Source organism: Pistacia vera, unplaced genomic scaffold (genome assembly GCF_008641045.1).
Source record: "Pistacia vera cultivar Batoury unplaced genomic scaffold, PisVer_v2 Contig566, whole genome shotgun sequence".
Taxonomy (NCBI): domain Eukaryota; kingdom Viridiplantae; phylum Streptophyta; class Magnoliopsida; order Sapindales; family Anacardiaceae; genus Pistacia; species Pistacia vera.
This window is the reverse complement of record NW_022196408.1, coordinates 1,233,383-1,261,357: the sequence shown is the minus strand read 5'-3', so window position 1 is coordinate 1,261,357 and position 27,975 is coordinate 1,233,383. Positions and strand designations below refer to the sequence as shown.

Here is a 27,975-nt window from a genome sequence, read left to right as displayed (position 1 = left end):
GATTGGAGATATCCGAACTAACAAAACCTATTATTAAACCGTACCACACTTTTTACTGGTTATAATTTCATTTATAATCATGTTGTTATTTCCTTCCCTATTCAGCTTTATTATTTATTCATTTCACTCAAGGAAATAGCAACAAACCCTTGAAGAAAATGATGATTGATGAGGAAAAGATTTCTAATATGAATACACTAGGGCCCTAGGCTATTATATTACACAAGACTTGATTTGATTTATATTACAACAGGGATACATTATTTATAGCAACATTTTTTCAGCCAAAGATTTCTTTAAGTACTGAAGGTAAACAAACCATAGTTCTTTCGCCCTGTTTCATAGCATAAAGTTTGCATAGAGCTGAACCTGCAACTTTCCAAGCAAAGCTACAATAACCAACTGCTGCCAGTCTCTTAGCATAGTCATAAGCCACGTTATATATGGCAAGAGCCTCATCATAGATCTCCTGTACCTTCCTTGTGCTCTGTTCAAATTCCGTCGCCTCATATAATATCTACCACCAAAATGACAGATAAGCAAACTAGCGACGGAGAAAAGGATTTACAGCTATTGAATTTTATACTGGTAAGGATTAATGTTATACAAAAATTGGAGTAGAAAAGTAACCTTTTTATATTTTTTAATGACTTCATCGGCGGCCTCATCTTTGTCTTCCCCACCATTCTGCAAGGCCGCTCTCATATCCTGCCTATATTGATCATATAGTCCATTCCATTTTTTCTTGCATTCTTCGGGGACTTCATCATCATTGAAATAGGGAAGTTTCCAAACTTCTAAACAGATTTAAAACCAAAACAATTTTGTAACTCCTGCTCATTAAAACTCATACATGGTAATTCAATAATATGCATCTACTATCTATTATCGCCATATGATGTATAAATCTTCAATTTGAAAGAACACTTACCTATCACGGATACTCCTTGTGCCACATATGATTTCACTGTATTGTAAATTTTTCCCAAGACAGATTTGGATTCAAAAGAACTTGAAGCATCCCTTCCCATGTGACAAGGAAACATTTCTGCCTTCAATTCTTGTGGAACTTCTATCTGTTATGTAGTGGGGAAAATGTGTTACTGATAACTTCATATAGGACCAATATTTAAATTAGAGGATCCCTGGTAGGTCAAGGATCATGAATTTAAATTAACAACTAACCTTTCTACCACTCTTCTTTGGGGCATCCAAAGATTCATAGTATACATCAATCAACTGGCAAATGTTTTTTTTCATAAGAGCTTTCTCAGCTGCACTCTCATCTCCTAGTGTTAGGAGCCGATCCATTATTGCTAGCCAACTATCAGCTGCCTGACCTGTTGCGTAACTAAGGGCAAGCCAAAAGTACTTCAATCATTAGCATCATGGATTTTAAAGGAAAAGGATTTTGGATGCTTACACTGAAATTCCAATATAATAAAAAACTTATTGGGAACCATTGCAAAGGGATTCCTTCCTGGGTTCCCAAAATAGTTTTCGTTCAGAAATGGGGAAATCACAGATTTAAGCTAATGAAGTTTTATTTTAATTTTTTTCTAAAATGAAAAATATATGGCTAAGGTCCAGCTTTTTGACGCCTAACAATTTTTAAGCCTTAAAGAAACAAATCTTTTGACGCCCATAGTTGAACTTTTAAAGGGGTAACAAACTGTTGATTTTGGAAAGGAAATTTCAGAACAAAAGATCAAGCCAATCTAATCCTTATCTGTTTACTTCTTCAATCAAGCCCATGAGAGTTGCATTAGCCAGAATTTGATCATTACAACGAAAAAAAAAGTTATTGAAGAACACAATCAATTGCACACCTGGGCCGAAATCTTGTACTCAAGAAAAGCTCAAAAAGCTCATTCTCCAATTCCTCGGGCGAAAGGTCACTTGGTCTTTTAGTGGACATGTTATTTGTTGAAGGATTAGATGTCCATGGTTCACTTTCCCTGAAATGTTTCAAAAGCTGAAGAGATATGGGAATAAGTACCAGATTATTTAGATCACCAAAATTATATCAATCATAAACAAAATCCAGAATTAAACACAGCTTTAATTTCAAATTTGTGCAGATATCTATTCAGCACTGGTACAAGACAAGGAAGAAGCAAGATGGACCAAACATATGCTACTGAGTGTGCGTTTGGTTAACAGAATGTTGGATTACAAGAAAGTTAGATTACCTTGAAGATTACTGGGAATCTTTAGAAAAATATGTTTGCTTAATTGGAATAAATTAGTGGACATGTTTTATTAATATGTTTGATTGGAAGGAATAAATTGGCGGATATATTATTTAAATTATTGAATTGACCTCTAATTCAATATTATTATTATATTATTTTTTAATATTGATTATTATTTGGATTATATAAACCACCTGCATTTAAAAACTTGGCAAAAACAATCCCATAAAAAAGTTTGGAAAATCAACAAAGCACCCCCACAACCCAACCACTACCGGCCGCCGGCAACCATCGCCCGTCGTCGGGAACCTAACGGCACACGGAAGGCAAGAAATGGCCTCCGTGCGCCGTATGGCCATTTCTAGCCAGATTCTAGTCGTTGACAACCAGATTGATGGCCGTTAACGGCTGGCCGTCAACGACCAGATTTGTCATGATCTGGCCATTTCCGGTCAGATATCTGGCTTGAAATGGCCATATCGACGCACGACAACCATTTCTAGCCTTCTATGCGCCTTTCCGACGGTCGCGGCGGTGGTTGCCGGCGGCAGGTGGGTCGGGGTGATGGCTTGGGTGGGCTGTAATTTGTTTTGAATTCAAGGGTAATTTTGTCTAAAAAGTTAATTAATTGGGATAAAATAGTAAAAACAACATTCATGTAAATAAATTTAAAAATAAGGGCATTATTCTCCTAAAATTTTATTAATAAGGGATAGAATTGTAACAAAAAAAAAATTACCCTGGTAATCTTACAATACCTAAAAAAATTGAGGTAATCAGATTACCTCCAATATTACCAACAGTAATTACTATTGGTATTTGAAGATTACCAGAATCTTATATTACTTGACAACTAAACATGGTAATCAAATAATATAAGATGACATAACCCAGTAATCCCACATTATCTCTAACCAAACGCCCCCTAAAAACATATGAGTATAAAGATAACACGTAGGCATACATGTCTCAACATGCATTAAGTAGGTTTTTTAGCATATAAAGAAAACACAATCTGATATTTATGGAGGAAAACATTATCCCAAGGGAAAGAATAAATATTTGTATAGTTTTCATAAATATTCAAACAGTAGGCAGTTGTAAAAGATAGGTCCTGGTTTTCCAATAACATCTAAATATTTACAGTCTAGGTTATTCAATTCACCATGGTATTTAGACAACAACAAAAGAACGGGAATTGGCAAGTAATAATACTATTTTTAGCCATTGGATCAACACTCCCTGACATGATGACAGTTAGACTATTGGACATGTTAATGCTAATTAAACTGCAATTGTAAGGGGAAAAAAAGAAAAGGATATCATGAGGCACTAATCGACGATGTCTATGGCTAACAATGATGTTCAATGTAAAGCTATTAAATTTCACCTGTTTAAAGATCATGTAAAATTTCAATTTCCTAAACTGCCCTTGACATTTAGACAATGTGATAATTGATGCTACACAAAACCAGCAATGGGTGAGCATGGCTAAAACTTAGACTTGGATTCGGCAGGTACCCAAACCGCCGGTTCCGGGTAGGAATCGAAACCGACCCTCACAAAGTAGGCCTTGGTTCTAGAAAATTGGGAATTCCCAAGTCTGGTTCTAGTTCCTGAAGTGCTAGAATCGGGGACCGGAACCAAAACCTACATTCGGGTACCCTGCTGCGAACCAATTTAGGAACTGAGGGTGTATGTGTTAATTTTGTGAACTTCTAGGGGTGTATTTTTCATTTTTTTAAATTAATAGAGGGTAATTTTAATTTTATAGGGTACCCGGGAAAAGAACCAGAACCTGTATTTCTGGTTCTGGTTCCTAGCAATTTCAACGAGTATCCAGAACTGCTCACCCCTAACTAGCATGAACAAACGATATGGAAGAAGTGAATAAAACAAACGCAGGAAGTAAGAGGTTGATAGGAATTGAGCTGGGCATTGGTCCTTTTGTGGGCTTTGGGTATAACTCTACTTGAAAAACCAACTTGTCAAGGGAGGATGCCCAACTCCTTATAAACCATATGCCCACTATTTTTCCTTTCAATATGGGATCTTAACATAGGTCTAAAATCACTCTAGAATGTTTGATAGTGCAATGAGGATCAATGAGCATGGTAGAAATCTCCAAATTAATTAAGTAGAGATTTACGAAGGATAATCTACTACTTCAAGTAGAGCTGAAAGGTGGTTTAATGTTTAAGTAATATTTCCCCGAGTACTCGACACCTCAGAACATTATGAAGGCACTGATGAGGTTTATCCTTGGATACAAGAGCAGCAATTTTAAAATGGAGGGGCAGCATCATGTAAACAAAAGCAATTCAACAGATAAAGAACTTAACTAAAATAAAATATGCACATAATAATTCAATAATAAAATATGCATATCATAAAGAACAAAGTGAAATAAGGCTCACCTCAGGATTCCTTGAAACGAAAAACATGTCACCATCAAAATCCCCCCCTGCTATCTCATCTGCCACAGACCGTGGACCTTTGCAAGGAAAGAATATAGCATACTTAGCATTTCCGACAATGTCATCCAATTCTTTCACGTGTTTAGCCTTCAAGACATGGATATCTCCAAAATGTAAACCAGGATTGCGATAAACTAAAACCTTCTCCCAAGAAACTTGGCCATCATTCCTATATTACAGACAAACTTAAATGAGCACTTGCGACTTGATGCAATCTAATCAAAACATCACAAACTTTCTTTACTTGCCTAGGTCAAGATAAAACATGGATAAATCTTGGGGAAGAGAAAAAAAAAAAAAGATGTGAACTATAAGGAAACACATAAAATATATCAACTATTGGAACTGTCTGTATGCGGACACCAATTAGTCTGATATGTGCACAAAAAAGTGTGAGGGGCATTTACAGAACAGCCCCTCCTCTTCCCTTCCATCCTTTTAAGACAAATCAATTGAAACAAGGGACTGCAAGTAACTTCTGACTCCCAAAGACAGCCTAAAACAACTAAAAATAGCAGATAAAACATAACAAATATAGTAAAGATCCAATATAAGGTCTAAGGAACTCTAGTTTAGACAGTAACAATTATAATTGCATCAAAGAATGCCCTAAGCAGTCCATATAACGAAATGGCAGGCTTTGAGTCAAACAGAAGTGTGCCATGAACATACGTACAGTATGATGCAAACTTCATCACTCTTCAGGATTCCAGTGGGGTCGACTGTCCCCATTAAGTAATAACTTTCAGTTACAGGAAGCTTTCCACCTTGAAGACCCTTTTTTTCCTCCTTCAGGAGTATAGACAGACGATACTTCAAATATGGTTCATCAAGACAAATCCCAGATAAAATCATTCTTGCCACAATGAATTCATCCATCCCACCATAGTTTAGGGAAACTGCATTCATAGAAAAACAGCTTAAAAAGTCCGCTTGAAGGAGTTAAAGGAATTAGGAAAAGCTAAGGACACAGCAGAAAGGAGTTAATGGGACAAAAAGAATCGACATGTGCGTCAATGTCTAGAAAGATTGTGGCAGGGAAATTTTTTTTATAACAGAATGCTGAACAACCCTTAAGAAGATGCCAAAACAAGAAAAAAAAATATGGTCAATAATTACATATATGATCTAAAAGAAAGAAAATGCCAGGGCAAAAAGAGTTATTGCAAACAAACAGTGGCATTGCTTATGGGAAAACTACCTTTTAAGGCATTCCGTTTATTGGAGAAGACACTGTGCGCATCTTCCAAAGCATTTCTCACTATATCCACAAAAAAGCTTTCTGGGACCCGTCCATAGTTAAGCAATGCAATTAAATTCCTAGATAGAGACGGCTTTCCTGGTTGCTTGCTGGAATGTGAAAGGTAAGTTACAAATCTTAACCAAAAACATAGGAAAACCAGCAGGACATCTGACTTCCTCACAATATGTATATTAGGCTGCATTAAGCCTTTCATAATCATGCTAGAAAACCCAAATTAGTAACACCAGTGTAGGCAAACTTTATCCAATGTTTATACTTCACATTTAAATGAACGAGATCCAGACTACTTCTGTCTAAATTATCAATTCAAACCAACAATTGAAACTTTGCTTTAAAACCAATTATGGCAATTGAATTTTATGATTTTCATTGGAAAACAGGCTCAACGATTATATGCTTTTCTGAAAAACATATATATCATGGTGTTGGAAATTCAGATTTAATTGAAATCCCAGGATTCTTGTATTTAGCAATAATTATAGGGATAGCAGTAATCATAGGGAGTAATTATAATCAATAAGCTGTAAATTAGTAGTTAATTGTTTCATGATTTCTGGGGATTAACTTCCTAGAATAACAATTCATTACTGTATAAATTCTTTGTATTTAGTCATGTTTAATAAAAATTAAGAATTTCATAATTCTCTTCATGGTATCAGAGCTTTAGGCTCTTTTCTGGGATTAGAAATCTCATCCTACAAGCATTCATTGCCAAGATCCTTTGTGCCCTGCTTGTATCTTGTATTTTTCTTATTCTTTTTCTGTTTAGCCTTCATTGCTAAAATATGTCTTCCACAACTGAGAAAACCACTACCTCCCAGTCTGAAGCAGTGACTCTTAATCAAACAACAAGAGAGCTACCTACTATTCAATCTGCTTACAAAAATTTCTCACATACCATCCTTGTCCTAGCAACTAAAAAGTATCTATCGCTGATGGATCTCTGGCCACTGTTGCTGGCCAAGGAGACATTATTCTAAGTCCATCCATAACTCTTAAAAAGGTACTACATGTACCTAAGTTATCTACAAATCTTGTGTCTATTCATCAACTTACAAAAGTTTTAAACTGCAGTGTGGTGTTTTCTCTTATTTCTTATACATTTTAGGACCAAGTTACGAAGAGGATGATTGGACATGCTTAGGTGAGACAAGGTCTTTATTATCTTGAGTTACCCAACAACCAAGTGAACGATGGGAATAGACCACCTTTCTCTTTCTTGTCCAACAACCCTCATTCCAATAATGACCAAATCTGGCTTCATCATCTTAGACTTGGACACCCTTCCTTTAGTATTCTTCGTGTTATGTTTCCATCCTTGTTTAAGAATGTTAATGTAAACGAGTTTTACTGTGATGTTTGTGAATTTGCTAAACATCAACGTGTCTCCTTTCCTTTGAGTAATAAAAGAACCACGGTTCCTTTTTCTTTAATCCACAGTGATATTTGGGGTCCATATTGAGTTCCCAACATCTCCGAGGCTCGTTGGTTTGTCTCGTTCATTGATGATTGCACTCGAGTTTCATGGGTTTATTTGCTAAAACAAAAATCTAATGTGAGCACCATCTTTTCTATTTTTCATAAAATGGTCAAAACTCAATTCAATGTTGGAATTAAGAGGTTGAGAACAGATAATGCTAGAGACTATTTCAATCGAACTTTATCTCTATATCTTCAAAAATAGGGAATTATTCATGAATTTTCATGTGTGGACACACCCCAACAAAATGGGGTTGCCGAAAGAAAAAATGGTCATCTTTTAGCCTCTGTCCGTGCTCTTTTGTTTCAAAAGAATGTTCCAAAAACTTTTTGGGGAGAAGCTACCCTCACTGCCTCATCTAATAAATCGTATCCCGTCCCGGGTCCTTGACTTTAAAAGTCCAATGGAAGTGTTATCTCAGTATTTTACAGATTTCAATATGTCAACTAAGTTAGCCCCTAAAGTTTTCGAATGTGTATTTTGTTCATGTTCACTCTCATGGTCGGAACAAGCTTGATCCTATAGCTGTCAAGTGTGTCTTTATAGGATATTCCTCTACTTAGAAAGGATACAAATGCTTCAATCCTACCACTAGAAAAACTTATGTGTCTGCTGATGTCACATTTGTTGAACCAAAAAGTTGTTTTTCCAATCCTTATCTTCAGGGGGAGACATCATCTATGGAAAATAAGGATTTTTTTTTTAGAGAACCATCCATGTTAGTCAAAACATCTCCCATGCAAATTGAACCCAATCCTAAAACTGAAACTAAACACATATCTGCACCCATTTCTGAAGTCGAGCCTATTGAGTCATCTATTGAATCATCTCCTAATCCTTCTACAGCACCATCAAACCCTACACTCACACAGCCAGTACAGGTTTACTCAAGAAGAATAAAACCCGTGATCAATCCTGTGCAAGTTCAAGAAACCGAATTGTCACTTAGGAATGAGGTAAGTCATTTTACTATAGTATCACCTACTGTTCTTGATTTGGATCTACCCATAGCCACAAGAAAAGGTGTTAGAAAGTGCACAGAACACCCTTTATCCCAGTTTGTGTCCTTTAAAAAATTATCAGCCCCACATAAAAGCTTTCTTACTCATTTAAACACTATAGCCACCCCACAAACCTTATCTGAGGCACTTGGTAAAGAGAAATGGAAGCATGCAATAAGGGTAGAAATTGAGGCCTTGGAGAAGAACAAAACATGGGAACTAGTGGAATTAACAACTGGTAAGAGACCGGTAGGATGCAAATGGGTCTTCACAGTGAAATATAAGTCGGATGGATCCATTGAGAGGTATAAAGCGAAACTAGTAGCCAAGGGGTATACACAAACCTATGAGTGGATTATCAAGAGACATTTGCACCAGTGGCGAAGATGAATACAATAAGGGTGTTGTTATCTCTTGCAGCAAATTATGATTGGACTTTACAACAGTTCGATGTGAAAAATGCCTTTTTACATGTAGATCTTGAGGAGAAAATTTATATGGAAGTTTTGCCTGGCTTTGGCATAAATCTAGGCAAAAATAGAGTGTGTAGATTGAAAAAGACATTGTATGGGCTCAAACAATCTCCTCGGGCATGGTTCGGAAGATTCACTAAAGCAATGTTAAATATGAAGCACAAACAAAGTCAGGGTGATCATACATTGTTTATCAAGCATTCTGCTTCAGGGAGAGTCATTGTGTTGATAGTTTATGTGGATGATATTATACTGACTAGAAATGATCCAAATGAAAAGGAAGCTTTTCAGAAATATTTAGCAAAAGAATTTGAAATCAAGGACCTTGGGAAGTTAAATTATTTCTTAGGAATAGAAGGCTTTGTCCAAGGAAGGAATCTTTATTTCATAGTAGAAATAAGTTCTTGATTTGCTAGAAGAAACAGGTAAACTCGGTTGTAGACCATCAGACACGCCTATTGAGCCAAATCATAGACTAGTAGAGTCTATGGAAGGAAAACCAGCTGACAAAGGCATGTACCAACGACTTGTTGGTAGGTTAATCTACTTGTCACACACACGGCCTGACATTGCATATGCGGTGAGTGTGGTAAGTCAGTTCATGCAAAACCCTATAGATGTCCATCTCCATGCAGTATACTGAATATTGCAATATTTGAAAAGCAATCTAGGAAAAGGGATTCTCTTCAGAAAAAGCACAAATATGGAACTAGAAGTCTACATAGATGCTGATTATGATGGCTATGTTATTGACAGAAGATCAACATCTGGGTTTTGTACTTTTCTTGGTGGAAATTTGGTAACCTGGAGGAGTCAGAAACAACTGGTGGTAGCAAGATTTAGTGCTGAGGCAGACTTTCGTTCGATGGCAAAAGGTATTTGTGAGTTGTTATGGCTCAAGATTATCCTAGAGGACTTGATTAAATGGAAGAACCCAATAAAGCTTTTGACAATAAGTCTGCAATAAACATAGCTCATAACCCAGTTCAGCATGACAAAACTAAATATGTGGAAGTTGACAGACATTTCATAAAGGAAAGGCTTGAAAGTGGATTAATTTGCACTCCCTACATTTCTACAGGGGTCAATTAGCAGACGTTTTAACTAAAGAATTGACAAGTTCTGCATTTCAAAGGATTATAAGCAAGCTAGGGATGGAAAATATCTACTTCCCAGCTTGAGGGGGAGTGTTGGAAATTCAGATTTAATTGAAATCCCAGGATTCTTGTATTTAGAAATAATTATAGGGATAGCAGTAATCATAGGGATTAATTATAATCAATTAGCTGTAAATTAGTAGTTAATTGTTTCATGATATATGGGGATTAACTTCCTTGAATAACAATTCATTACTGTATAAATTCTTTGTATTTAGTCATGTTTAATAAGAATTAAGAATTCCATAATTCTCTTCACATGGCAGTAGTGATACATACAAAATGAAAATAATATGAAATAAAAGTAGAATGAAGAGTACCTTGTATTGACTATTTCCAACGAATTGCTTGTCTGAGTACCAGACAGATTTGGATCTGCCTCAACTTTAATCATTGAAGGTCTGATCTGAATAGTTTGAGAAGGAAGCTGCAAAATTCAGAAATGATAACAGCATTATTTTGTCAAAGTAATACAACAATGAAAAAAACTCTAGTCATAAATAAGAGCTCAATCATTCATAGCTGATGATAGGATATTCAATAAAAGCAAAATCTTGCTTATCAAAACAAATGTTACAAACTTTTATCTGGAAGTAATGAGAATAGTTTATTAAAGGTCACATGAACCCTTCAAAAACACCAAATATTTGAAGATCCCCAATCACAAAATGAAAATACAATCCACATATGATTTTGGATGACCAAATATATTGTAGATAGTGATCAGTCTATCAAAAAACTTCAATATGATAATTAACATCATAAACCTGTGATTCATACCTTTCTTAATCATGAATTGACATTTTAACTACACAAGGGTCATGTTTTACTTTCGGTTTTAATTCTTAACCCAAATTAAAACATTTAAATCCAGTAGAAATACCCTAGATGTACAATCCATTTCAGGAAAGACATTTTTGCTAAAAAAGATACAAATGCTAAGGTCCACAAATTGTACTGGCCTGTAGATCGATGGATTTAAGTCTAATTTCATCACTTCGGACTGTTTTCATCAAAGGCGCCCTCAAAAGCAAGTTTGTTTTAATTGAGTTTAGCTCAATTATAACTTTGACCATTTATCTTTAAGGAAGAATGATGAGACCAGGATGATGCGGGTGTAGGAAAGGAGAAATAAGGTAGCAAGTAGTGGATAGAAAGGAAGCTGGCAGGAAGTTTCCAATATTAGTAGTATGTTAAGGATGGTTTTAGGTTGGGATAGGCGGCAATTGTTGGTTGGGACAGCAAAGGAATTTAGTTATGGAGAGAGAGCTGGAGGATAAAAAGAGAGAGAGAGAGCAAGACTGGTTTTACACAGAGAAGAAAATAAGAAAAAAAAGGGGGAGGAGCTAGCCCTCGAAGTCTAGCATTATTTTTCTTGTTTTGAGTCTTGTTGTTCTTTTGATTGTTGCGTCGTTCCTTTTGGGTTACCTTTGTTGCTATTGTTATCTGTGTTGCTGAATATCAATAGAGAATTCCATCATCTTTTCTTGTTTCTTGGTTGTGGAGTTGTTACTGTTTCATTGTTTGGTTGAATATTGGAAGGGGCTCTATCAAAGAACAATAAAAATAAACAAAGATATAAGAGTTTCAATGAGAAGTTTATATGAGGTTTTCCATTACCAGCTTTCAACTAACTTAATCTACATCACTAACAGGGCCAAAAAACTGATTCTAATATATTGCTTGTTAGTTTATACAATAAGTGTAAGATTTTGTTAATTATTTACTTATTCTTCACTTAGTAACACATAAGATCAAGACCTAGTCCATTCCCATATATTCTTACTACTTGAGCTAAACCCGAAGAGCATGTATGTATTAGAAAATTATATAGGAACTAAACTCAATCCCTCAAACAATTATCAATACAAAAAATGGAATTAAAGCACTAATATTCTTCTTCTAGAAAAGCAAAATGGCACATTTATACCTTCTTGTTCACCAGCAGAGTTCCTTTGACAGCACGACCTTTGTGGAAGAGACGGACCTGCATTAGCAAAGGCTAGAAACAAGGAAAAGAGAAAAAATAACATATTCTAAGTTCTACAGTGAACATTGGAAATAAATTATATAACTAGTCTTTTTTTTTTTTAAAAAAATAAAATAAGTGATACACGTACTGGTACCCCACTGTGAGATTCTTGCTGATCCCCCTCACAAAACTTCCCTTCAAATTCTTTCCCATTAGCAAATCTCTAATGACATTGAAAATACTGCAAATCAATAGACAAGTCTTGCATGCATAAGATTAACAGAAACATATAAAAGTGCCACCTATAAGTTAAATTCAGTTGGCACATGGTCATTGTGGCAATATATACTTGCTGGGCTATTGCACCGGCTATCTAAAGTATTAGTTCTAATTTCTCAATCAGCAGAAATTGCATCAGTACACAAAGAAATCAACATCAAGGCCTGACTTACAAGTTTATCGACAAAATTATATAGATATATAAATTAGCAGAAAAATGGCTGATAATTCTAAATATAACAAAAGCATTTCAAACATAAATGCTCGTAAAACTTATATTCGGGTTGATATTTTACATTCATTGCAAAATCTTCTATGAGTAATCAGGTACCTAATTCATTGCAGATCAAGCTCCAAATTACAAACCTCAATGCTGTCATCATTTTTGCACTTCCCTTTAAAGATATTATTTGGGCATTTCAGAGCCAAGTCCTCTGATATAAAACCAGTTCCATCTGTATGTATAAGAAGCTTCCCATCTTTATAGACAGGATTGTCATCTTGATCCTGCAAATGGGTTTAAGAAAAAGAAAAAGAAAAAGTTGTGTGAGCAAACAAATAGACCTATACTTAGTCTATTGTCTTCCAAGTTTATTGAAGGCAGGCAATATATATGAATAGAGAATTAAACTACAGATCATACATAGCAAGGTATATCTTCAATTGTCTCAACATTTACTTTCGAAAAATCCAACTCCAACTTCATAGTCTTGGACAAAATTAGAGAAAGCCTGAAATCTCAACAGAGAAAATTAAATTCTATTATCTAGAGAACACACTTATATTGGGTCCTAAAAGGCTTACGTATTACCGTGACATATAGTTTGCCATATTTGAAACAGTGTGAACGTGCATAAATAAGGCTCTAGCTTCACAGACTGTTTTTCCAGATAAAATATAACGTTGACCATTGTCAATGGTTGCATCAGATTCCAAGCGCACAAAATAACACTTGACAGTTGATGATGTTGGGTCCTTCTTCTTTTCTTCTTTTCCTCCATCTTTAAACACTGATCAGTAACCATATTGACATAGAAAAAAAAATTATTCAATGATTTTTACCACTCACTAAACAATTTCACAATTATTTATAGTAAAAGTGAAAATAACAGCACAAACATTAGCGCAATGACAAGACTCACCAAAAAACCGGTAGCGACGCAGACCAACAAGGATCCCTTCTCTTCCAATCTTTCTGTATACATCATAATGGCTAGTAGAACTGTCTTCTTCGAACTTGACCATGAGAACGTTGTCATCTCCCAGTTCTCTTTGTAAGTGAGTTTTTGTTTGATTTAGATAAGGGCCCTGAAATTATTATTTTTATTTAAAAAAAAAAAAAAATGATATATCTAATCTTCAGTTTTCTTTAAAAAAGAATTGAAAGATGTTAAATAGGATTCTGTTGATAAATAATAATATGAGCAGTAAATCTGAGGATCTAACGAAAATTATATGAGAGATGATTATTAATATTAGTCACTGAGGCGATGTGTGGAGTTCAGAGAATTAATACAGGTCCATCTTCTGCAAGATAAGAATAAGTACATAAATAAAAACTAGGCCAGCAATAAGCCCCAGAATGAACTGAAATCAAGGAAGCTGAACTGCAGTATGAGACTTGCAATTCAAAAAATTCCAATTATATTGATATAGCACATATAAACGGTCTTTTAGAATTCTAGAATTATGTCTCATAAACATAGCACAGATATCACAACCCGTGATCTAGATTCAGCTTAATATTGTGTGCCTCAATATTGAGCAGTAACCTAAGTAGACTTAGCAAACCAGTAGACCAGAAATTCAAGTTCTCTGTTTTTATATTCAAAAACACTTCCATTCTCATAGAAGTAGTCACAGTTAGTGTCATAACGACAAATATGCATGGATATGATCAATAGGACAAACGAACCTTGAAAGTATAACTGCCATCAGGGGATACATGACAATGATAGATGTGTGTTTTTCCAGAATCCCAGACACTGCATAAGAATACAACAAGCTAATCAGCCATGCATTTGATGCAAAGAAGGGAGCACCCATATCCAAGAAACAAAAATTGATGGAAAGCCATTTATATCTCAACAAATCAAACAACTCAATTTCCTATCCCGCAATTCGAAGAACAAAGCAGATTTTATTAACATTCTGTAGATAATAATTATATAAGAGAGAGAGAGAGAGAGAGAGAGAAGGTAAGGCATTACCAAGAATATGATATGGGCAGTCGGTCTTTCTGGTCCATATCATTTCCGAAAGCTTTCCAAAGCTCCAACTCAAATCTGACCATTGATAAATCTTTCAGCTCCAGAATTTTATCAGCAGTCATTGCGTCTTCCAATTTTTTCCTGTTAAAATAAAACAATAATGAAAAAAAGAAAGCAGGTAAAGATTTGAAAACCAAGAGCAGTAACTTACTTCCCGATGTAACTTAAAATAAGAAAAGCCTTCCTGAACTCCAATTCTCCCAACGCAACGTACTGAGGAATCAATGCTCGGTTAACTTCGATGCGTGAACTCGTACTCGAACTCAAAGGGGAGCCTCTTGGGGGCTCCGGAACTGGAGGGTGACTCACACCATCATTTGGGCCTAACAAAATTATTAAACACTCAAAATCAAAATCCAACTGCTTAAAATAACAAATTGAACAAAAATAAAAAAATAAAAAGGAAAGTAGCTGAGAACCTTGAGAACGATTCATGAAACGGACGACACTGACGGGGCTCCGATTTTGAGAGTGTGAGGGAGAAAGACAGGGGCGTTTCTGGGGGGAACCGTTTGTGTTGTTGTGGCGTTGGTTGATCAAGTACTTTATGAAGCCACTAAACGAATAACGAATTGTCTGGCCGGCGATTGTACGGAGAACATTGAGAGCTTCTTCTTCGCCGAGAGAAGCGAGTGCGTGTCTTGCTTCGGCATCAGGTGGCTGTTTTTTCTGGTTCGTACAGATTTCGTGTATCAACTGCTCTACAGAATGCGGAACAGGAACTTGTGCATTCGAATCGCTCATTTTCAAAGTAGAACACTAGAATGTCACTCCAAAGTTTTTTCAAATTTGCAATGCAACTGAATATGGTTTCCCGCTATTTAAAACTGTGGTGAGTGGTGACTGGTGAGTGATGAAGGAAGCTCAAGAGGAAGACTCCGTTGGCGCACTCTAGTTTGACACGTGTAATTGTTTTAAAAATGGTATTTAAAAGCCGAATCCGTATGGTCAATTATAAAACAGGGTTTCATAAAATGCATCCTATAGAGTAAAGGATTTTGCTTGGTTGAGAAAGACAAGAATATACATATGCTTGTCTTTCTCAACCAAACAAACTTTCCCAAAGAAAAGAGTAAAGTCGATTAAAAGCTTCTTTCTCATCTCATATATATATATATATATAGATGTTGTAATTTAGTGGTGATATTAAGTAATAATACAAGAAAGATAAAATAAACAAAATAGATAACAAATACTAAAATGAGAAAATTGAGAGATGCGAGTAATATAATTTTCTTTCTCAAAACTTGGATTACTTTGAAATGAAAATTGATTAATTAAATGAAAGGGATGAGGGGTTATTTATAGTAAATAGACCCCTCCACTTTTCACCTTCTCAAGTACAGGCGGTGGATGTCCACCAAATTTTCTACAATACTCCCTCTTGAACATCCACTGCTTACAAATACGTGTATTTAACCTTACTCAAGAAAAACCATTTGAAAAAAAAAAAACCTAAGAATACAATTGTAACGTGAAGTTAGACGTACTTCATACTGCCTCATTTAAAACCTTGTTAGGAAAACTCAGTGGGACAAAACCTGACAAAAAAAAAAGAGTACAGTGCACATATGTCTAGTATAATACACTTTTATAAAAACTCCCCTTAATCGATGCTCCTCTTGATCAATGCTCTCTCTCATAATGGTAGAATTAATTTAGTAACTTATTGAGCCGTCACATACCAATGCTATACACTAACTTTTCAAATGTTGATGTCGGTAAGGACTTAGTGAACAAATCTGCCAGATTTTCACTAAATCATATTTGTTTGACATCAATCTCTCGATTTTGCTAGAGTTCGTGAGTGTAAAAGAACTTCGGTGAAATATATTTGGTTCTGTCTACTTTGATATATCCTCCCCTGAATTGGGCAATACATGCCGCATTGTCTCCATTTATAATTATGGGAGCATCTGAGATACGTGGCAATTAGCATGTACTTTCAATATGATGGATGACAGATCTTAACCATATGCATTCTCGGTTGGCTTCATGAAGAGCAAGAATTTTGGAGTGGTTGAAGGAAGTGGCATCCAATGTTTGTTTTGTAGAGCATCATGATATTGCAGTAACATTATAAGTGAAAACATATCCTATTTGCGAGCGGGCTTTGTGAGGATCAGAAAGGTATCCAACATCTGTATAGCCAACTAATTTAGGATCATTAACAGATTTCCTTGGATAAAATAATCTTAAGTTTTTTGTTCCATGAGGTAACGAAAGACATGTTTGATCCTATTCCAATGTCAGTGAGATGGTGCAGAGCTAAATCTTGCCAACAGATTCACTATAAATGCTATTTTTGGTCTTGTATATTGTGTCAAATATAATAATGCACCTATTGCATTTAGATATGAGACTTTAGGACTAGGTACCTTTTCATCGTTTTCTTTACGACGAAATAAATCTTTTTAAGATCAAGAGACCAAACTACCATTGGGGTACTCAAGGGGTGAGATTTATCCATATAAAATCATTTAAGGATCTTTTCAGTATAATTTGATTGATGGAGCAAAATTCCATCTGAACAATGCTCGATCTGCAGGCCGAGACAATACTTTGTTTTCCCTAGATCATTTATTTCAAATTCTGTTTTTAAATACTCAGCAGCTTTTGTGACCTCTTCAGGAGTTCCTATTAAGTTCATGTTATCGATATAGACCGCCACAATTGCAAATCCTAATTTTGACCTTTTTATAAAGACACACGGGCATACAGGATCATTGATGTATCTTTCCTTCATCAAATATTCACTGAGACGATTATACCATATTCGTCCTGATTGTTTCAACCATATAACGATCTTTGCATTTTTATTGAATACATATTCCTTTTATTTGCTTCTAGCACTTTGAATCCTTTAGATATTTTCATATAGATATCAGTATCTAGTGTACCGTACAAATACACAATGAAAACGTCCATGAGATGCATATCAAGTCCTTCTAAGATTGATAAACTAATCAAGTATCGAAATGTGATAGCATCCATCACTAGTGAATACGTCTCACCATAGTCAATTCTAGGTCTCTGTAGGAAACCTTGAGCCACTAATCTAGCCTTATATCTAGCAATCTCATTTTTCTCATTTTGTTTCCTTATGAATATCCACTTGTATCCTATGGGTTTCACGTTTTCAGGTGTTTGGATTACAAGTCCAAATATATTACGTTTTGTTAGGGAGGTTAATTCTGTTTGAACTGCCTCTTCCCATTACGGCCAATCATGTCTTTGTTGACATTCATCAACAAAACATGGCTCAAACTCATCATTCATAATTTTAGTAGCTACTACGTATAAGAATATGTTATTGACAATAGTTGTCTTATGATTGCATATTTCTCTAGAGTAAGCATAGTTTGTAGAAATTTCTTCATTTCTATGTTCTTGTATTCCTTTGAAGATTTCTTCCTCTTTAGGGGCTTGAGTCCTTTTAGGGACTGTTAATTCTTCTGGAGTTAGTTTAGAAGATGTGGAATTGTCAATTATTCTAGTATTATCAATATTGGCACCTATTTGATTTTATGCCTTTTGTTTCCTAAGAACAGTATCATTGGCTCCAGGCCTACCACACTTCTAGCATGTAACAGATGAATCGATCACTGCCCACATGGATTGTTCATTGGTAACATCAATCCTTGCTGGTGTATTGATAGCAAAAGTGTATGATCTCATTATTTTTGCTACATCTGTAAATGCATTAAGCATTTGATTGGCAATATTTTACAAATGTGTTATTATTTGCACTTTAATTTCAGATTGAGATGTGCGAGGATCTAAAACCTTACTTTAGGAGGCTTTACCTTTCCCCCTAAAGGAGGAAATATTGTCTCATCAAAATGGCAATCCGCAAAACGTGCAGTAAATAGATCACCCATCAGAGGCTCAAGATATCTGATGATGGATGGTGAGTCATAGTCAACATATATTCCCAAACGATGTTGGGGTCCCATTTTGGTTCGTTGAGGAGGTGCAATTGGAACTTGCACAGCACAACCAAAAGTTCTTAAATGTGATATATTAGGCTAGTGTCCAAATACAAGTTGTATTGGAGAGTATTGATGATATGCAGTAGGTCTTAGGTGAATTAACACCGCAGTATGTAAAACAACATGAGCCCAGGTAGACTTCGGTAATTGTGTAAGTAGTAGCAAAAATTCTTGCAATTAATTGGATACGCTTTATAAATGACTCTACCATACCATTCTGTGTATGTACATGTGGTACCAGGTGCTCAACAACAATTCTTATTGCTGTACAATAGTCATCAAATGTCTTTAACGTAAACTCACCAACATTGTCGAGACATCTTGCTTTAATTGGGTAATCTGGAAAGTGTGCCCGTAATCTAATAATTTGTGTCAGCAGTCTAGCAAAGGCAACATTATGGGTAGATAGTAGACAAATATGTGATCATCGTTCGGATGCGTCAATTAGTACCATAAAGTAGCGGAAATGTCCACTTGGTGGATGAATAGGTCCAAATATGTCCCTTAAATTCTTTGTAAAAATAATGGGGATTCGACACCAACTTTAGTGATGGATAGCTTAAGTGTTAATTAGCCTTGTGAGCAAGCAATACAAGTACTCTCATTAGGTGATAGAATCTTTAGATTCTTTAATGGGTGCCCATGTGAGTTTTTTATGATCCTACGCATCATAGGAGATCCTGGGTGACTAAGACGGTCATGCCAAATTTTAAAAAGTTTAGGATCAGTGAACTTTTGGTTCATGACTACATAGATTTCAATATTCTTCAAGAATGTATAATATAACCCTGATGAGAAAGCAGGGAGTTTTTCTAGTACATGCTTCTGGCATGAAATATTAGCAGTGATGCATCGAAACTCTCCATCTTTTTTACTTAAAGTTTCAATATCGTATCTATTGAGTCGTATATCTTTGAAACTAAGCAATTTTCTTCTGGATTTGCTAGAATATAAAGCATCATGGATACTTAATTTAATTCCGCTTGGTAACACAAGTGTTGCTTTTCCGGAGTCCTCAATTATGTTTGCAGATCCTGATATAATATTTATTTTAGCCTTAGTAAAGGTCAAGCCTGAGAAATATTTTCTTTTCCAAAGGATGGTATGCGTTATTGCACTGTCTACTATACAAATGTCTTTACCATTACTGGATATCAATGTCTCAGTTTCAAAGTCCATCCTTAAAAAGAGTTTTACATTATTAAGGATGTTTACAAAACTTCATCTTCATGATATGGAACTTCAGGTCCAATTTTTGTCTCTGTTTTACAAACTTCATGTTTGTAATTAGTATTTAGAACTTCAAGTTCTAAAACGATATTTATTTATAGAACTTCAAGTTCATTTATCAAATATAATATGGAAGCACAATTGCTAACATTGGTTATCAAAAATATAAAGAAAACAAATCTAATCATAAAGGTTGTATTTAACAAAATAAATAGATCCGACCATGAAGGCAGTATTAAATAATAATAAATAGATCCAGTCATAGAGGCAAAATTTAACAATAATAAATAGATTTGACCACAGAGACGAAATTTAACAATAATAAGTAGATCCGACCATAAAGGTGGAATTTAATAGTAGTAAATAAATCCGACCATAAAGGTGGAATTTAATAGTAATAAATAAATCGACCATTGAGGTGAAATTTAACAGTAATAAATAAATCCGAAAATGGAGGTAGAATTTGACAATTATAAGTAAATCCAACCATAGAGGCAGAATTTAACAGTAATAAGTAAATTCGACCATAAAGGTGGAATTTAATGATAATAAATAAATTCAGCCATAAAGGCGGAAACAAAAATTAAATAACACTTATAGGGTTAAAAATGCGTATTTTAAGTAGGCGTGCATTGTTACACTTGTTAAGCTCTTCGTGCTGATAACTTATTATAATTTAGTGGTGTTATTTAATAATAATTCAGGAAATATAAAGTAAACAAAATAGATAATAAGGACTAAAGTGGGAATATTGAGAGATGTGAGTAAAGGAAAATGATAGAGTTACCGAAAAGTTTACACCGAATTTGTGCACTGAATGACTTGGCAAAATCCTGACCGTTGATTAATATTAACTGATAATAAATTAACGGTCAGGATTTTGCCACGTCATTCGGTGCACACCCGTCGATAACTGTAGTATCACTCGTGAGTAAATACGGTGTATATATATATATATATATATATAGATATATAATATATAATATATATATAGTATATATATATATATATAGGAGATGAGAAAGAAGCTTTTAATCGACTTTACTCTTTTCTTTGGGAAAATCAATGGAAGTTTTAAGCTCAAGCGTTGAACACACATTAACTTAAGATTAAAAAAAAAAAACTCCTTTTTATTTATTTCATCAAGATAAAATCCTTACAAAATAATGAAAATTAAAATCTAGGGGTCTGTTGGTTCATTATTTTAATACTTTTTTGAATAATATTTTGAAAAAAATTAAATTGGATGGGTATTACGATGTAGGATTTAGAAATTAACAAAAATATCTCATAGTTTATTATTTACTAAACATCCCTATAATAAATATTAAAAGTTAACAAAAAAAAACTCCCAATTCATCCATTAAATACAGATATAGCACCACCATTGGAGGGTACTGCGGTATTTTGTAATTTCAAAAAAAAATATTTAAGAGTGTTTAATTAAATTAAAAAATTTAAAGAGTTTAAAAATTAAAAATATAGAATAATATTTAAAAATAATCAATTTTATTATTTAATTTATTGAAAAGTATTACACGCGTAAGAAACGGAGCCTACCTGTTTTCAATGTATCATATTTATGCTTCCATAATTGTTTTTTAATTCTGAATAAAGTGTATATAAAATAATAATAAGTTAAAATTATTATGAAATTTTGAATTAAAAGGTTATCTCAACGCAAGTTAGGTGCTACAGTACAATGAAAACTTCTAGTGCAAGTAGTGCTAGAGTACAATGAAAACTGTGTAAGGAATCTCCAAAGCGAGAAAAAAAGTTTATACATCAATCAAATCAAACTTTATCTCAAAAGGAAGGGCATGTGATGTACTCAGATAATATATAATATATATATATATATATATATATATATATATATGTTTGAAGGGTCTGTTTACAGAATTGTACAAGCCATCAGTGACGGTACTGTCAGGTGAGGGTTGAAGGATCGACTGTAAAATTATTGCAGTGTAAAACACACATGGAGAAAAATAACATGTAAATGATAATTGATAAAGCCAATTACTTGTGGATTGAAGCCAAGATATTAGAAAGAACTTGTTGAATCAGACAACAATCCTTCGTTCCATTAATTCTAAGTAGAAGACTAAGAATGAAAAGAGGATGGGTGGGAGGCAAAAGAAAAAGGTCCAAAAGTAAAAGTTGCTACGATTTACTTTGAAAAGTAGTACAGATAATGCTAATTTTCTAGCGTCGCAAACAGACAAGAGAAAAAAGTTAATCGGGAAAGAAAGTTTGGGAAAAGTAATGACAGACTGATTTTACAGGTGGCCATGTACCTAATTTTCTAGCGTCGCAAACAGACAAGAGGATAAAAGGAGTAATGTTACCTCATCACAAGCTCATTATTGCTCACACCATCCCCAATCCATGGCACCAAATTGGTGAAAGTTTTCAGATTTTTTTTTTTTCATGAAACACTATTACAGCTCTAATCTACTGTAACAAATATTATATTTTTTAGAATATTTTTTTAATTGTAATAATTAATTATTAATTTATTTTATTAATTATTTAATTAAATATTAAAAATAATATTTTTATTAAATAATAATTACTTTAAAAATTATATTAATTTAATAAAATTAAGCATTTATTTACTCAAATAAACATTACATTTAATATAGAAAATATTACGTCTAATATAAAATGATACCAAAAAGAAAAAAAAAGACAACAACAACAACATAAAAGTAAAATTCAATATTGATAGTAATTTAATTTTCCAAATTAGTATATTCTTCCTACAAATGATCAATTAATACATTTCGAAGAGCATGATGAGCCTCTTATCCTTGATTTATTTATGTCGAGCAAAAAAATTTTGAAATCGAACATTTTTATCTACGACAATTTCAACTTTGGGAGTTGACGCTTCCATTTTAGAGGATCCGAAACTAATTTATCGAAATACTAAATTGTTATTTTAGTTTATGTTGTTTTTTTTTAATTTTAGTGTTTTTAAATTAGTGTTAATTTTTATTTTGCGTTATTATAGTTTAATATTTACATTGAATAAAATTTTATTTTTAATTTTTCATCACTTTTTAAATTATATAATTATTATGAATTTATTATTATAAATAGAGTAAACGACATATTCCCACCCAAGGTTTAGCTAAATCCTAAGTTAATACTACTGGTTTCATTTATTCCAAATATCCACCCTTAAATTAACACAGTCAGTGACGGTTGGGTTTGGATGGATGCTATTACCAAACTGCCCTTTACCCCATTTCAAACCACCACAACACCACCCGAGCTAGCCAAACCACCCACAACCCATTCCAAACCAACCCATCCAAACCACTACCATAGCATCCAAACTATACCCATTCCAAATCCCACAGCCGGCCAAACCACCACCACCACCACACCATCCCATTCCAACCACCCCATCCCAAAACCCCACAGCGTCCAACCCACCACCACAGTCAGCCAAATCACCCCATTCCAAACCAATAGCAACCACCAAAAATCACCATTTCAATAAAAAAACAAAAAACATAAAACAAAAGCAAAGCAAAAAAAAAAAAAAAAAAAAAAAAAAACCTAGGGAGAGGGGGCTTAAATCGGTGTTGAAAGGTGAGAAATCGGGGACGGAAAACATGGGGTTATTGGAGAGGGCTCTTTGATGAGTTAAATGGTGGGCTCGATTAAGATTTTTGGTGATGAGGCTGCCGGAAAGTGGTTGGCGGAGTGCGACAGTTGAGGTGAAGGGTGACGGCGAAAAGGGGAGTCAAGGTGGTCGGGGGGGTAGTGGGTTGGGATGGTGAGGCGCTAGGGAGGAGGAGGTGTAGAGGGAAAAAGAAGAAGATGGGAGGAGGATGCAGAGATAACGAAGAAAGTGAAAGGGAAAAGGAAGAAGATGGGAGGAGGAGGCGTACTGGGGAAAGAAATGGGAAGGGAAGAGGAGAAAAGGAAAAAAAAAAAAAAAAGAAAGAGAGAAAGACCAATCTGCCCCTTTACTGTTAAAATAAAGGAAATGGTGTTAATTTAAGGGTGGGTGTTAGGAATAAATTAAACCAAGCGTATTAGCTTGGGATTTCGCTCAACCTTGGGTAGGAATATGTTGTTTAGTCTTATAAATATTAATATTAATAATAATCAAATTAACTTAAATATAAATAACAAAATTTAAATTAAAAAAAAATTTGCTCCCACTACAGTACCATGCCAAATTGGTGTTCATGAACAATGCTACACCAAATTTGGCGTGGCACTGTAACGGGGCACCAAATTGGTGCAACAAATGGCGCTGGGTTGGAGTTGAAATTTGCAAGGGCTATAGATGCCCTCAGTTCACAAAATAGGTTCATCTATTTGTATGATTTTCGTTTGCATGGATTCTATTATCATTTATTCGTTATTGGCCCGTTCATAAAATAGGCTTCACCTTCTTGTATAAATTTCATTATCTATTTGTGAGCATCTTTAATAGTATTTTTTATTTTAAAGAACATGTTTTATGTAAATAAAAATGATCTTCATTAATTTTTAAATATAAGGAATAAAATTTACATTTAAATCTAATAAACTCTTTAAATTAAATTTAATAAATTTAAGAGAGAATTAATAATAAAATACATAGACATTTGTAATTTATTAAATAAAATTAGGACAGAAAGTAAAATTTGACTCTCTAGATGTAGAGAGTCAAACTCACTCTTTAATTTATATATAAAGAATAAAGAATTTATTAAAGTTTTATTTATATAGATAATTTTTTTATAATAAAGAATTTAAATTATGTAAAAAATCTATAATAAAAAATTGAAATGATATAAAATATTCGTTTAGACATACTATAATTAACTTTCACATAAAAAATTGTAAAAAAAGGCCATGGGAGATTATTGCGGATAAAAGTTGCATGTAGCTAAATAGAAGACTTTGTCAAACCAAACAGAACCAAGTTTGACCAGCAGTCCCCAAAGTTCATCAATTATTTATCCGGTTTAGCTGGCACTTTTTCCTTGTCAGTTAGTATTATTTATAATATAATATTATGATAGTTTTTAGAATAATTTTTTTAAAAAAATTAAAATGAGTAGATATTACGATATAGGATTTAAAAATTACTAAAAATATCTCTTATATTTATTTATTTACTAAACATCTCTATAATTAAATATTAAAAGTTAATAAAAATACCCTAAACCCACCCATTAAATACGGACAGCTGACCACCACAGCCGGAGGGTGGCCGGAGTGTTTTTACAATTTTTTAAAAAAATATTTGGGGTATTTATTTAAATTAACAAATTTAGAAGGTTTAAAAGAAATTGAAAAATATAGAATAATATTTTGGAAATAACGACATTTTACTGTTTAACTTTTTTGGGAATACTAATAATAGTATTCCCAAAAACGAATTATGATGTCTTTCACGAATTTTGTGTATCAGAGGTTTTTTTTTTTTTTTTTTTTTTTTTATGTGTATTTTTTTTTTAATATTAAAAATGATTGGAAAATGTGAAACATAAAAACATATTCCATATGTTTGTCAAACATTTGAAAATATGAAAAATAAAAACGCGTTCGATATATTTATCTAAAAACATAAAAAAAATAATGAAAAATATAAAATTTATCACTTCACACAATCCATAAACCTTTTCAAATTATTACTTTGTTCGTTTTAAAGAAATTTTCTCAAATATATTAATTTCTCTTGTCCGTTTACAATTTTATGTAAAATATTTTTGATTTAAAATAAAAATGCTTGTTTTAGTAGAGAAATAGAAAGAGAAGGAAATAATTTCTTCTAAAATGAGCTCGAGTCACTCACATGCCGAATCAAGTCGAGTTTGAGCCTCTCAATACTCGGCTCGAGCAACTCGCAAGCTTACCCGAGCTCGACATATCAACAACTCTAAATATTTTCTTCTCTTTCTCTCCACTTTATTCTTTCTTTCTTTCTTTCGTGCTTTCTTTCTCTCATCTGTTGACATAACCTGAAATCCCTAATTCTTCCTTTCGTTTACAACCCCAAATCAGGGAATTCAAATCTAGGAATTTGATAATGAGGTTGAGGTTACTCTTCCTACGCCTAGAAACCCAGTGTCTCTAGAGTGGAATAAAGAAGTTCAACCTATCATATCAAGGAAAAATATACTGGAAGCAGATGACACTGCTAGTGATGCTGGGAGCAACAGTAGTAGGAAAACAGTCGGATATAAATCTGTACAAATTCCAGTATATGAAGACGAAGCTCCAAGCACGAAAATGATGATGAGTTATGAAATGCATTGTTATGCAATAGTTCAGGTAACTATTGACACTTGCATTCATGCTAAACTGTGTTTTCCAGAATATGAGGAATATACTCTGGATATTCTTGTAGACACAAGAGCAAGCAAATGTATTACAAGGAAGCAATGTTTTCCAGAGGAACTTTGGAAATCATTGGAAAAACCAATCCTAAATACAGTTACAGATGGAGGTCAAAGTATGATCACAGATGTGGTTGAGAACGTGGTTGTACTATTAAACGAGAAAAAATTTACTCTAAGGGAAATCCTAATAGTGGATTACTTAGAAGTGGATTTTATTCTCGAGAATAGCTTTCTGCGAGGGCAAACAGAAGTTAGACCATTTGCTCAGGATAACGACCACATTATCCTCGAAGGTCATAAAATCCCTATTCTTGCTAAACTTGAAGTTTCAAAAGTTAGAGATGGTTTTAGACTGGTGAAACTAAGGTAAGAAGTATATCACATTGTTTTCCAAATTTTGGAAAAGGAAAAATGGTGGTTGGAAACTTCTGAAGTAGAAGAAGTGGATGAGGCTTGTAATGTTTTCTTTCAGAGATTGTATCCTAGTCAACATACAAATCAGATCACACGGGGTATATCGCAGGAGGTTGGTCCCTCTGGAGCATGCCCTAAGAGCACGGATAAATCAACACATAAGGAGATAATCTTGAAGGTCGAAAATAAAAGTCAAAAGAACTCTTTAAGGATTGAGGAACTTGTAAAATCTTTTAAAGAGGAACTTTCTCCATGCTTTGATGATCAACCATTAAAGTTATGGAAAAGGAATGGTATATATGCTTCGCTTAAATTAAGGAAGGATAATGATACGATAACTACCAAATCCTATCCTTATACTCCTGATGCAGAGGAGGAATTTAGCAAGCAAATATTGGAATTGCTGGAAAAGCAATTAATACGCGCCCACACTCTTCGCCAGCATTCATGGTCATGAATAGAGCTGAGCAGGAAAGAGGAAAGGCGCGGATAGTTATCGATTATAGGCAATTAAATGATAAAACTATTGATGATGTCTATAAGATACCAAAGAAATCTGCTTGTTTGAATAAAGCTACATTTGGAAAAATCTTCTCAAAATTTGATCTGAAGTCAGGTTTTTGGCAGATTAGAATGGAGGAGTCAAGCATTCCTTTGATGACTTTCGCCTGTCCGAAATGATTGTTTAAATGGATGGTTCTGCCTTTTGGGCTTAAGCAAACACCATCGATATTCCAGAGGAAAATGGATAAGGTTTTTGGAGACTTATCTAACTTTTGTGTAGTTTATATTGATGATGTTTTGGTTTTTAGTAAAACCAAATAAGAGCATGTAAATCATCTTAGACTAGTAATCAAAAAATTCCTTGATAATGGAATGATTCTATCTGAAAGAAAGGTAGAATGATTTAAGAACAAGTTGAAGTTCTTAGGCGTTGAGATAGGTGAAGGAGGTATTCAACTTCAAGAACATATCTCAAAGAAGTTGCTGGGATTTCCAGATGTGCTGGAAGATAAGCACATGTTACAGCAATTTCTTGGATTAGCCAATTACATGCGCGAGTATGTTCCTAATCTCGCTAATGTAATCAATGGCTTGACACTTAAGCTTAGTGATAAAGTGCCCTAGGATTGGACACTTGAAGACACTAATTGTGTTATGCAGACCAAAGCCTTGACAAAACAATTAAAACCTTTAAAATTCCCGAAAGATGAGGATGTGCTTATTATAGAAAGCGATGCGTCTCACTTGTACTGGGGAGGTGTGCTTAAGGCTAAGGGTACTGATAATATTGAATGAATTATTCGATATGCGTCAGGAAAATTCTCTCCTGCTGAAATAAACTATCATGTTCATGAAAAGGAAGTTTTAGCAGCAGAAGAATGTATTGATCGATTTCAATTGTTCGTAAT

The 27,975-nt window shown here is 34.1% G+C and overlaps 1 protein-coding gene across 1 annotated transcript; it reads right to left on the bottom strand.

Moving 5' to 3' along the window:
- Positions 1-134: 134 nt before the first annotated feature.
- Positions 135-15,530, bottom strand: LOC116108518 (probable RNA-dependent RNA polymerase 5). The gene is made up of 19 exons (XM_031394755.1): positions 14,988-15,530; positions 14,720-14,891; positions 14,509-14,649; positions 14,214-14,283; positions 13,441-13,606; positions 13,110-13,308; positions 12,942-13,029; positions 12,665-12,805; positions 12,168-12,242; positions 11,978-12,049; positions 10,368-10,474; positions 5,874-6,022; positions 5,349-5,571; positions 4,613-4,841; positions 1,830-1,975; positions 1,186-1,351; positions 932-1,076; positions 631-797; positions 135-517 (listed from the first exon to the last, which is right to left on the bottom strand). The coding sequence occupies exons 1-19, from the start codon at positions 15,310-15,312 to the stop codon at positions 281-283; spliced, it is 3,018 nt and encodes a 1,005-aa protein (XP_031250615.1). The 5' UTR covers positions 15,313-15,530; the 3' UTR covers positions 135-280.
- Between the last annotated feature and the right edge of the window lie 12,445 nt (positions 15,531-27,975).